Raw genomic sequence first — 13,399 nt, 5'->3', positions numbered from 1 at the left:
ATTCTGTGCTTCTGTATCTGAAAAGTAAAGACCATCTGCCTGCATTGTTTTTAATGGCCTACAGGGGGCAACTTCCCTGGTTATAAAAACTATTCAGACTATACTGAGTTTTTGCACATGAAGCGATCACTAACCACATGTTATGTTGTTTGATATTTTTGACATGTGGCAATCTAGGATCAAGTGAAAAAGGCTCCAGTCATATGAGCCTAAAGACTGATCTGCAACCAGCTGCCAACAACCCAGTCACCAGGGAAAAATTAGTATTTCCTATAAAATATATCCATCCATCCATCCATCCATCCATCTTCTTACGTCTATCTGGAGCCAAGTCGCGGGGGCAGCAGCCTAAGGAGAGAAGCCCAGACCTCCCTCTCCCCTGCCACCTCATTCAGCTTGTCGGGGGAACACCAAGGCATTCCCAGGCCAGCCGAGAGATATAATCCCTCCAGCGTGACCTCCTTCCAGTGAGGCATGCCTAAAACACCTCACCCAGGAGGCATCTTTGTCAGATGCCACAACACCTCAACTGGCTCCTTTCGATATGGAGGAGCAGCGGCTCTGCTCTGATGGCTGAACTCCTCACCCTATCTCCAAGGGAGAAGCCAGACACCCTTTGGAGGAAGCTCATTTCCACTGCTTGTATCTGCGATCTCGTTCTTTCTGTCACTATCCACAGCTCGTGAGCATAGGTGAGGGTAGGGATGTAGATCGACCGGTAAATTATTATAATAATATTATATTATTAGTAGGGATGGGTATCGTTTAGGTTTTATCCGATACCAGTACCAAACCGGTACTTTTGAAACGGTGCCGGTGCTCAAACGGTGCTCGAACCGGTGCTTAAAGAATGGAGAACACAAAATTGGTCCAAAAACCTCTCATGTTCAGCTGTTTTTTTTGTAAAAAGATATCAATGGTAGACTTTTCTGCAGCTATAGGGCATATATGGCATCACTCTTGGCTGGAAGCAGTGCTTAAACAATGGAAAAAACACAAACTTTGTCCTAAACCTCTCATGTTTAGCTGTTTCCCACTTTTTCTTTGGTCATTTTAGCCTTTTTTGCCAGGGTGAAAGGAGTATCTGCCATCAAACAAGAAGACAGATGCATGTAACTACGACGGTGTTTGCTAGTTCACCTTACATGCATTAATTTAATAACGTGGTTAGCCTCCTCAACGTAAATTACACACAAACAACATTAAGCTACTCAAGCAGAGAAGAACGGCTGCTGCTGCCATCATCATCCGTCATCATCTCTGTTACACTGGCAGGGCTAGGGGCCAGGACTCTACTCTTCGGGTTCTTGGGGGATGTTGCTAACTCAGGGTCCGATAACAGGCACCACACCCGCAGTAGATGTGCTCGGTGTGAGGTCTTGCAGCAAGCTATCAAATGCGGTGCATTTCTCGGCTTTTAAAAAACCGTTATGCATCGCCAGGTGTTTCATCAGATTCGAGGTGTTACCTCCTTTGCACAGTATCACAGTATCAGCTTAAAGCACTTGTTGCTGCTGAGTTTGCATATTTTGCTGTGAAGTACAGCCAGACTTTTGACCGCTTCGCCTTGGGCATTTTTAATCTGTAGCTCTGTTCTAAAAAAACGTATGTACCTGGGCCCGCCTACTATCCTTGGAAACGTAAAACGATTGGCTAGAATCTAAAGTGTATCACAGCTCAGGAAAAAAAAGCACCGAAATAAAACACCGAAATGTGCACTGCTTTACGGTCTGGTTACTACCGTTTATGTCAGAACCAATACCGGTACCCATCCCTAATTATTAGTATATGAAACTAAGTAGTTCCTGGAGGTTGATAACTGATGATGGTTGATGGGATAACAAAGGTTAGTCACACAGGCCAACACCTTGGTCAGTGACTCTCTGGCACCACCGGTAGCTAAAAACCACCACAACCTCATGTGACTGCTAACAAATGAACTTCAAATACCAACCAGCTGCTCTTCAATCTGTAGATAAACTGAAAACAACGCAAACCATAGTTTCTTTAAAGTAGAAGTTGCACCTTTTGAAACTGAGGCACGTCTTTTACTTTGAAGGCGAAGTTTCTTTATGTCCAGTCTGTGTTATAGTTTTATAAGTTTCACTGCTGTTCAGCTGGTAGTTAGTATTTGCAAACACTTTCCTGATTAGTCGCTAGTTTCAAACTTCAAACAGTACAAGATGATGTTGATTTTTTTCATTGTTGATTGCACCATGACACATTCCTTGTTTGTGTAAATATGATTGTGATACACATGGTATCTGTGAACTGCCACCAGGGGGCATTGTCCACCGGAGGCCCTGTCTGAGTGGCTAATGCTGCTTTTTGATTTGTAGTTTAGTTTTGTGCTTTTTCCTCATTGTGAGGATCTCTGCTGTCACTCATCACCCAGTTAAAGCCAAATTTTCAACCAATCAGAAATCTACATACAGTGTCACAGCTGCTTTAGTCAGATCTCCATCTTTTATATACAGACCGTAGTAATAGTGAGCATGCTGTGGAGGACAGAGGAGGTTAGCAGAGGCCCCAAACACATTTTACTCCACAGGCTCACTGGAGAATAATGATCACTAATTATAAGTCATTTAATATTTCAAAGATCCCAAACCACAAGCAGAGAAGAATGCTCTGATGATGCATTTTCCTGCCATCAGTATACCTCAGAGCTGATGGTCACATGTCTGTAAAGTTTCAGTCCAAAGAGGAAACATCTGCTTACAGCTGCTGCTGGAGGAGGACATGCCATGTCTACTCACGTTATGTAACCAGTTTCAGTCTGCAGACACACACACCAACCTCCAGGACCTGCTGCGCACTGTTAGCACTCTGCTCACATTACACAAGCACAAGTCATCTTCTTTAAGGACTGTCCGAGAGAACAGCACACAAAACCTGCAGCTTCTGCTCAAAAACACCACAAAACACTCACTCCTACAGACTCACTGCTGTGGGAGAACACTCCCACACAAACATCAGTAGAGAAAAGACAAAAACTCACCCAAAGTAAAGTCCTGGAATAAAAAGAATTATGTCCGAGGAACGATCCTGGACTTTTCCTCCGCTCTGCTCACATGTTGTGTTTCCGTCCTGACAGCAGGAGGGCGGGGTCCTGCAGCTGGACCACGACCAGCCACACGAAGAGGAGGAAGATGATGTGCTGTAACCAGGCCACCCCTCTCAGACTCAAGTAGATTTCTTAAAGTCAGTTCCACGGTGAGCTCTGTGTCCTCTCACCGTCCACACAGCGGGGTGAAGGCTGTTCCCCGAATGTTGTCTTTAAGACAGAAGAAATTAAACTGCAACAAGTCTGACGAGCCTTTGGGACACTCGGAGCTTCATAACTCACACGATCACAAATATGAATGCAACACGTGAGAGTCATTTAAAACATTCTAAAGCTGCAAAAACAAAGCTGAGAGAGAGGAACATGGATTTCTTACTGATGACGTATTTATTTATTTACAGCTGATTGAACTTTTTTATAAACTCGATCAATGCGATCAGAACCAGTTCATTATTAAATGTAATCAGCTCGAAACACGAGATGAAGTGAATACACATTAGGTGTAGTATACTGCCCCCTGCCTGCTGTACCTGTGTATTACTACAAGCAGAAAGCAGCAGGAGCTAGTGGCTCATGCTGACCTGAGACTCCAGACAAAAACAAAATGTGTGGTAAAATAAAAAAGCCGAAGCACAGAACATAAATTCACATTTATTTTTATTATGAAGTTTTTCTTTTTGAACCATTAATATTATGACCATTTGTTAAGTATTTATTTTTATTGGAAATGCTTATGGTATGTTCTAGATTCTAGTTGATGCCACTAAAAACTCCTTTATTATTACTTCTGATTTTCAGCTGTGCACTTCAGGAAATTTTAAAGGGAGGAACAGAGTATTGGGACTTTCTGCTGCTCAACACTTTTGTTGGAGCTTTTTTTTTTTCCTCATGAATGAAAACAGGAAGTGATTCACAACTTTAAAGTAAAACTTTATTGGTCCAAGTATATTTGAGGTATTTGTGAGATGAAGAAGTAAACATTTATACATTAAAAACACAAAGCAAAGGACAGAAAGACAAACAGTGAAATACAGGCACTGTGCATCAGACTGAGCTCAGCAGGTTAAAGCCGTTTCATTGGTCCAGATGAAAACTGTTTTTTTCCCTTTTCTGTGCTCAGACTGTTTCCTCTGGTAGGAGGAGCTTGCTGCTGTCATGTCGTCACAGCATCAAGCATGAGTTAAAGTGAGCCACCGTCAGCAGGTACTTCCTCATGTTCTCCCTGTGTGCATTTATCAGACACATGCAGCAACACGCCGGCACCCCTGGAGGTCAGCTGGTGTTCATGGGCTCTCCAGGTCAGTGAGTGACCCTGAAAACAGCAAACACAGAATAACTTCAGAAATGAGACCAGAGACAAGCTGCCAGGTGACACACCCCCCCGTCCCAAATGAGCCAATCAACAGGATTGCAGAGTCATTTTCACTGCAGCTTCAAAGTAACTGGCTGATAGCTGTGTGACGTCTTCATTTTGAGGGACACTGAAGTGAAGATGTTAGTATCTCCATAACAAACACACCAGGAAAAGAAGGCAGGATTCACAGCGACCTCACGTGCTCGCGGTTGGCACTGATGCCAAATAAAGATGGCACGATACCACTTTTTTATGTCCGATACCGATATCATAAATTTGGATATCTGCCGATACCGATATGAATCCGATATAGTGTTTTTTAATCAACAAAACTGTTTTTTAAATATCTTGCTGCATTTTGTATAAGTTCATACTCAAGTTTAAAACAACAACTACACTAAAGCTATTCTGTTATACCTGTATGCAAAAAAAAAAAATTTCATAGTTCAGCAATACTGATCAATCTAATAAACTTAAACCTACACCATCCTCCCTATTCTGGTATTTTAAAGAGTACTTAGCATAAATATTAAGCAACCTAACTAATAGGGTTCCAACTCCCAGCAACAACAAAAATAAATAAATAAAAAATAGGGAACCACCCCTCACGCTCCACCTCATGATGCTTAATCGACGTAATCAACCTTAATTTGATGCAGTGTGAAAAAAAATGCACAGAAATCAATTATTTTTCAAGAAATATTAAATAGATTCAACATCTTTCTTCAACAAAATTGCAGACTGCACAGATGGTACCTTCCCAAAGGAAAAAGTACTATAGCTTACTAGGGTATATATATTAGACTTAATAGTTACTATATACAGTAATTGACTTCTATTCATTTTACATCAAATTAAAACTTTGGGTGTCAGATAATTATTTATTAAAAGCTAGACATTTTAAATGAGAATAAGAAAGAAAAGTATGTCTTTGTGCCCCCTTTTCCCTGTTAATGCCCTATCGGCCCCCCTGGCTAAACTTTGCTAGATCCGCCCCTGCACAGTTACCAGCGTCAGCTACGTAGAAAAAGATCCTGGAGTAGAAAGTAATATTAAATAAATTCTAACAATAGCTGATCAAGCTTAAACGTGCTGCTGTTGTTCAGCCGCTGGTTTCCTCTTTCTGGTGCAAAATGGGCCAAAAGCAAACTAGAGACACGGACTCGCGACAGAAAAGCCGATCAGCTGATCGTTAAGCAGTTTCATGATTGAAGTAGCAGCAGGAGAGGCAGTCGCTTGTTAAGCTTAACGCAGGAATGCTTTACAAACATTCAGAGATGGACTTACACACTTGCTTTACTTCTCTCGGGATAACTTTGTCGGAGATGAAATGCCGGGTTGCTAGCGAAGCTCCAAATGCTATCCAGACCACCGACAGGTCCAGCATGCCACAGCTGCTCTATCACGTGATGCATACTGCTCCGACTGCTAACGTTCTGAGGTGAGTTACGGCGTGTTGCAAGTTTTGTGAGGTGCTTTCGTGATATTTAATGGATCGGATTACATTTTTTATTTTTCTCCGATATCCGATCCAGTAATTTAGGTCAGTATCGGACCGATACCGATACGTAATATCGGATCGGTCCATCTCTAATGCCAAATGGCCGATTGCTGTTTGTTCGCACGGCAGACAAAAAAAAGTTCTGGACAGATGTGCATGGAAACTTTAACCAGAGGTGGCTGGGGTTTAGTCATTAACCTTTAGAGGTGATTTGGAATTTTTTGACAGATTCTTTTTCAACATTGGAGCCAAAAGAAAAAGAAAGGGTTTCTTTTCATACTTTCGTGCAGCTCCGTCGTCCTGATGCGGCTCTCGTTCAGAGTTAAAAATGAGGTAATCCTCTGCATGGGGTCAGAGGTCACAGCATTGTCAGAGCCAACCTCACAGGTCATCACCAAGATGGGACCTTTCACTGCCTTCAGCCAGAGTTGAACGCTCTCCTAAAGAAACACAGACACACTTATAAATGACTGAGGCAGCAGAGACGTGGCCGTCTGAACTCTGCATCACCTCTGTGGGAGCAGGAACGTCCAGCTTAGTGTCCTCGGGAGCTTTGACAATGATGGCCGTCTGATCCCGGTACACTCCAAGTCGACTGATGTCCTCGAACGTCACATAGGCAAGCGTAAAAAAGGGTTAAAGAAAACTTCTCACTTTAAAGAAAAGAGCAAAAATCTGTAGACTTAAGGCACTTTTATATACCTGATGCTGAGCAATGTGACTGATTCTCAGACTTATTATAGATTTTTCCTGCAGTTTCACTGAACCCAGGATCTCTGCATTATTATTTTCATATTTCTGGAGATGACTCTTTCAGCTAACAAGAAAGAAATCGAGAATGCTAATCCTACTACTTTCTTAAAATACCATAATAATCCAGGAAAATGGGCTCAACAGGAGACCCTGGGCCGGACTCGGCACATGTTTGGAGCTCGGATGAGGAGCTGGAGGACGGTGGCCTGTCGAAAGGCTGACGGCCTCTGAGAGGGGTGACCTCTGACCTCAGTCCCACATGGAAGGATATGAAGAGTTTTCCACGTTGTCCGTAAGGCTGAAAAGCTGCTGGGCACAGCTTCTGATGAAGCCGTCCAGCGCTTCCTCCACCAGCTTCAGCTTCTGAATCTCTCTATGGAACTTCTCCTGGTTCCTCCACAGGAAGCTGGAGATGGAGCTCCAACCTCTGCACACAGAGAAGGTTCATGCTAAAAGAGGAACTACCGACTCCTAACCCGAACTGGAAAAAACATCTTCAGCTGCTCTCACAGTCTCCTTGCAGGCTGCGTTTAACCTGCAATTTAACCTGAAGATGATTAACTTCCCTCCAAACCTGCTGTTTATCAGTGAGAGGCACTCAAACAAAAACTGCACTGCAGAACAAACCTGCACAAATTTGACTGGAGGAAAATTAGAATCACATAAAAACTTAATTTATGGAAAAAGATAGTGAGGCAGATCCTAACACATCCATCATGCTCTCGTTCAGGACTCACATCCACTTGATCTTGTGGGCCGACTCTCTCTGGATGAGGCTGATGCCGTCCAGGACCCTGGCGATGGCGTGCACTTGCTGCACGGAGGTCTGCAGGTTCGCTGCCACCTGCCTGATGTCCAGGGAGCCGTCAGGAGCTGCCAGCAGCAGCTCCAGGAAACCGCGAGTCAACGAGCCCAGAGGTTTGCCTGAACACAACGGAGCCGTTTGCTTCACAGTGCCGAGCTTTCACCAAAACTGTGTCTGATTCAGTAACAATCATTCAAAGGTACTGCAGTAGAGTCCAGGATTAGAAATGAGTAGAATACTAAGACTCACCGCGCTTGATGCTCTGCTGGAGGGAAGCACTGCAGAAGAAAAGAAGACTGCATTTGAGACTGTGCTGAACTAACAAGCTGCGAGAGGCAGTTAGAACTTTTTAATTAACAGACAACACAAAACACAGAGACGTAAGTTACCTGATATTGTCGTCCCAATCCCAGCCCGGACCCTGGAAAACAGAAACTATAAAATGAATCAATCGAATCACATTAGAGTCAAGATCAGGGCCAATGTTTCTCACTAGGGCAGCTTTGCATGACTGACATGTTCATCCTCTGCAGCAGCTTTTTTTTTTTTTTTTTTTAGCTCCTATCGCTTTAAAGCTGCACTACTGTACTACTTTTCATTGATTAGCCATCCTCTGGAAGCCTACTGAGGGGCAGTTTATTTATGTGTAAAAGATGATGGCTGAGCAAGAAAAAAATGGAAACCAGATGATTGATGAATGAGCCTCGGCTTTTAATGCTTGACTCATGTTGATGACTTTGAATTTGGCTGGAATAATGGCACCAGTGTGACAGGGCTGCTCATGTGTCGCTCTGCTTTTGTGACCCATGTCATTCATGAAACCAAGTCTCTGTGTCATCGCTGCCACTGTAAATGAAATGGTCAGTGAAGCTGAAGTTTCACCAAGGAATTTTTCTCCTGTTTTCCGAACAGCGCACGGATTGTTCCTAAGAATTTTGTGTCTGTCTGAGCGACCCCTGGATCCTGTTGATGCCTGCTTGGTGCCCGTGCACTAATGCTCTTTAACTGCATGCTTCTGGCATGTGATTCTGGTAACCACATTGTTCTGGTCTTGCTTCACCTAACAGCTGCCTTTGACACAGTAGACTACAATAGTCTACTATCTTGATTAAATGATCTAGTGGGCATTGGTGGCACTGCACTTAATTCGTTTAGGTCACACTTAGCAAACAGAACTTTCTCCACCATCCTTCTCGGTTCTGAATTGTCTTCTGCTTCTCTGTCATTAGGCGTCCCACAGGGCTCAATTTTAGGGCCACTTCTGTTTTTGCTGTATTTACTTTAGTTTTTCTTTTAGTTAATTGACCTTTCTAATTTGGTGATTGAGTTGAACCAGATTTATGAAAGAACAGCAGTAAATCTCATTAGAGAGTTTCCGACATACTTTTTATTTCACAGCTTTAAAGATGATTCATTTTCTTAAAATATTAGCTAATTATTATCAGAGAAATGTTTCAGCACACGTCAACACGCTGCTCATTCCTCTTCATGTCCAACTAACAGTGAAGCTGCTGTCATTTTTCTGCACATGTGCTGCGTGTGTGCAGTTTGTCCAAAGCACGCAGCTATCCACAGAGACCTTCAGTTCAACCTCAGCAGTTTCTGAAAAATCACAACTAACCAAATCAGAACAGACTCCCACCTGTTGCTGTGGATTCGGTGCAGTTGGACGTTCCTCTCTAAATTCATCTTCCTCTCTGTCGTTACTGCAGCCTCCGGCGTGCCACTGCTCGTCTTCCTCAGAGGAATCGACCTCCCAGGCACTGAGCAGACCCAGCTGCCCATCCAGGCAAGGGGGCATGAGCGGAATGGCATCACTGGTGACTCCCTTTCTGCAGATATCCTCCGGCAGGAAGTGGTCTTCACAGATTAAAAGGTCCTCTCCAGTGTCCTGCCTGTGCGTCTCCCTCAGGGCGGCCAGCCAAACCTGAGCATAGCCGCCAGAGTTACTGCAGGTCAGTTGGACCTGATCACCCCACATGAGGCACTGCAGGGGAAACTGCACCACACCTCAACACAGTGATTTCATGACCTACACCAAAGTTCTAACGCCTATTTCATCTTTTATTCCATCTGCCTGCTGCCGCACGCCCTCAGAATCACAATAACTCATCTCTAATGAAATTAAAAACCAGTGAACTAATGAACTAATTTGGCAAATTTGGCAAATTTGATCACGCCGCCATCTTCCTCGTGCCAAAATACAAACAAAGGCTGAAACAGGAAGTTCCGGTTCAGAGGAAGGTCGCGCGCTGGACGGATCAATCGGTGGCCGCTTTACAGGACGCACTCGATGACGCAGACTGGGGCATGTTCAGAAACAGCTCCGATAATGATGTCAACGTGTTTACGGAAGCGGTTGTGGGATTCATCGGGAAACTAGCGGATGATACCGTGGAGACAAAGACTGTCACAACGTTTCCCAACCAGAAGCCGTGGGTGGATAAAACCATCCGCGACGCTCTGAGATCCCGCACCGCTGCCTACAACACGGGACTCACGACGGGGGACATGGACCCGTACAAAGCCGCGTCATATAACGTGCGGAGGGCGGTGAAAGAGGAGAAGCAGCGCTACGGGAGGAAACTAGAGTCACAACTGCAACAGAGTGACTCTAGGAACCTGTGGCAGGGACTAAGGACAATAACGGACTATAAAGCACCAACAACCGGTATGACGAACGCGGCCGTGACTCTGGCAGATGAGCTGAACACTTTCTATGCTCGCTTCGAGGCTGCAGCTAAGGACTCCAACAATGCTAGTGCTAGCAGCGCTAACGGCTGCAGACAGGAAGATACTGCCAGCACCGGAAACGTGCTCGTCATCTCCGAGCATGAAGTAAGGAGAGCCTTCAAAAGAGTGAACACCAGGAAAGCAGCAGGACCAGACGGCATCCTAGGTCGTATCCTAAGAGACTGCGCATACCAGCTAGCTCCTGTGTTCACTGAGATATTCAACATCTCTTTATCTCAGTCAGTGATCCCCACATGCTTCAAAGAGTCCATCATTGTTCCTGTCCCGAAGAAACCCCACCCTGCTTCTCTCAATGACTATCGCCCTGTAGCCCTCACCTCAGTAGTGATGAAGTGCTTTGAACGCCTGGTCAGAGACTTCATCATTTCTTCACTACCAGACACACTGGACCCACTACAGTTCGCTTACCGTCCAAATCGTTCCACAGACGATGCCATCTCTCATCTCCTCCACACATCACTCACTCACTCACTTGGACACTAGAAGGGGGAATTATGTTAAAATGCTCTTCATAGACTACAGCTCTGCATTTAACACCATAATTCCCTCCACACTCACCACCAAGCTGGAGCATCTGGGACTCAGCTCATCTATGTGTCAGTGGATCTCCAACTTCCTAACTGGCAGACCACAGGCAGTAAGGATGGCGGACATGTCTCAGCCTCCACCACTCTCAGCACTGGAGCCCCCCAGGGGTGTGTCCTGAGCCCCCTGCTGTACTCTTTGTACACATATGACTGTGTGGCCACTACCAGCTCCACCACCATCATCAAGTTTGCTGACGACACCGTCGTGGTGGGCCTGATCTCTGATAACAACGAGACGGCCTACCTGAAGGAGATTAGGAATCTGGAGAACTGGTGCCAGAGGAACAACCTCCTTCTAAACGTCAGTAAGACAAAGGAGCTGATAGTGGACTTCAGCACTAAGCAGGAGAGGAACTACCAGACCCCCGTCATCAACGAGTGCCCAGTGGAGAGAGTGGACAGCTTCAAATACCTCGGAGTTCACATCACGCAGGACCTGTCATGGTCCTGTCACATCAACACCGTGGTGAAAAAGGCCCGTCAGCGTCTCTACCACCTCAGACGCTTGAGAGACTTCCAACTGCCCTCCAAGGTGCTCAGGAACTTTTACTCCTGCACCATAGAGAGCATCCTGACGGGAAACATCTTAACCTGGTTCGGGAACAGCACCATGCAGGACAGATGAGCTCTACAGAGGGTTGTGCGATCAGCTGAGCACACCATCCGCTCCGAGCTCCCTGACTTGCACTCAATCTACAGCAGGCGGTGCTGGACCAAGGCCAGGAAGATCGTGAAGGACCTCAGCCATCCCAACAACAGACTGTTCTCTCTGTTGAGGTCAGGAAAGCGATTCCGCTCCCTGAAGACCAACACAGAGAGACTGAGGAGGAGCTTCTTCCCGCAGGCGATACGGTTTCTCAATCACACCACCACACAGTATTGACCCACACATATAGTTCTTACACACACACTGGACATTCTGGACATTGTTTTCACTTCATCACTTAAATCACTTTAAGCATATCTGCACTGTACAAGACATAATGTGGATTGCACAACACTGGACATTATATTCTTCATTTCCAGTTAATACTTGTACAGCTGCTGTTATTGTGTATATATTTATTTATATTTCTTCATACATTCTTATATAGTTCTATATTGTGTATTTTGTTGTACAGTTATTTTATTTTCAACTTTAATTTATATATTTTATCTTATTCTTTCCCAGTTAAATTTACCCTTCATTCTAATTTGTGTTGTACAGTTATTTCATTTTTAACCTTAATTTATATTTTATTCCTTCCTAGTTAAATTTACCCTTTTTAATTCTTCATATTAATTTCCTATCTTATGATTTTGCCTTTTCCTTTTTTGTTTTCTTTAGGTCACGAGCAGTTGTCCAAGCATTTCACTACATATCGTACTGTGTATGATTGTGTACGTGACAAATAAAATTTGAATTTGAATTTTTAATCAGTGTTTCATGACAGCAAACAGCAACGGTTGCTTTTTGGTTGATTTTTTTATGTTTTAGCTTATGTGAAGCACTTTGTGATTTTTATCTTGAAAGGTGCTATATAAATAAAATTTTACTCACTTACTTACTTTTACTTGCTGACGTCACTCAGTTTGGTTTTCATGTGTTTTTAAAAAAAGTTTCCAAACCATTTCTTTACTTTAAAACTAAAAACAAAGACGTAATAACGTGAGCCTGGGAATGTTTGCAAACTGAGTTTGAAAACTCAGTCAGTCAGTCTGCCCCAGGGCAGCTGTGGCCACAGCTGTAGCTTGCGTCCACCAGTGTGTGAATGTGAGAGTGAATGAATAGTGGAATTGTACAGCGCTTTGAGGTTCTCGAAAAGCGCTATATACATGCAATCCATTAAAACATTTTCATGGTTTAGAAGGAAAGGTTTGGAAAAGTCTTTGAATGTTTTGGAAATTTTTTCAGGATAATAAAATACTTTTTTCAAAGTAAACCTCCTTCATACAAAGCCAGCGGACACACAGCGGAGCTCGTACCTGGACCCGAGTCGGGTCTTTGGGGAAGCTGAAGAACCTCTTGGGGGGTGGCTGGAAGGCCCCCCGGGTGTAGTGAGCTACGCGGTTCGGACACCCAGAAACCACACACTTCACCATGCTAACCGCCTCTCCAACTGCATCCGGGATCTGTTTGTTACCGGTAAGACTCACAATCCGGACTTAACCCACGTACACCCGCCGCGTGCCGTTTGTTTATGTCTCGTGTCACCGGAAAAACACGTGCATGACCCGGATGTATAAATGCGGAAGAAGGTAAAGTAAAGAGACACGCCCCCTCTTCCTGCGCAGATTATAAAGCAGAGATTTAGAGTTTAAGACCAACGGAGACAAACTCCCCAGAGGTCTCCGAGCACAGTGTACATGGCTTCAGTGCTGGATCAGTGGGACGAGTAGGTCCAGATCGCAAGAACAAAGTATGTTTCCTTCTTAAAGTTAATGAGCCTGAACTTCAGAAGCCTAAATACTGAGGTTAGATTTGGATGTTTGGAGTTTTTACAGGGTGGGGTTGCTAGCCCCACGCCCAACCCTTCTCCTTTATCATCCGGGCTTGGGACCGGCAATGGCAGAGTTATGGAGATCACTAGCTGCCCGA

At 44.4% G+C, this 13,399-nt stretch overlaps 2 protein-coding genes across 5 annotated transcripts in view; both read right to left on the bottom strand.

Moving 5' to 3' along the window:
- Positions 1-3,230, bottom strand: part of tiam2b (TIAM Rac1 associated GEF 2b) — a 47,414-nt gene extending 44,184 nt beyond the window's left edge. For all 3 annotated transcript variants that reach the window (XM_082506993.1, XM_082506992.1, XM_082506996.1), the window contains exon 1: positions 3,002-3,230. The gene's annotated coding sequence lies outside the window, so the exon portion shown is untranslated. The remainder of the gene's footprint in view (positions 1-3,001) is intronic.
- A 751-nt stretch (positions 3,231-3,981) lies between these two features.
- Positions 3,982-13,056, bottom strand: LOC309690139 (transcription factor E2F6-like). Of its 2 annotated transcripts, XM_082507056.1 has the most exons (9): positions 12,787-13,056; positions 9,123-9,407; positions 7,870-7,901; positions 7,730-7,758; positions 7,413-7,599; positions 6,948-7,102; positions 6,433-6,548; positions 6,203-6,362; positions 3,982-4,379 (listed from the first exon to the last, which is right to left on the bottom strand). In XM_082507056.1, exons 1-9 carry the CDS (start codon positions 12,901-12,903, stop codon positions 4,351-4,353), a joined length of 1,110 nt encoding a protein of 369 aa, XP_082363182.1. In that variant the 5' UTR covers positions 12,904-13,056; the 3' UTR covers positions 3,982-4,350. The 2 variants fall into 2 exon arrangements, with proteins under 2 accessions (XP_082363182.1, XP_082363183.1); XM_082507057.1 differs by lacking the exon at positions 9,123-9,407 and having other exon boundaries at positions 12,787-13,055.
- Between the last annotated feature and the right edge of the window lie 343 nt (positions 13,057-13,399).

The sequence above is a fragment of the Aulonocara stuartgranti genome (genome assembly GCF_965226115.1).
Source record: "Aulonocara stuartgranti genome assembly, chromosome: 15".
Lineage (NCBI taxonomy): Eukaryota > Metazoa > Chordata > Actinopteri > Cichliformes > Cichlidae > Aulonocara > Aulonocara stuartgranti.
This window is presented reverse-complemented; position numbering and strand designations above follow the sequence as displayed.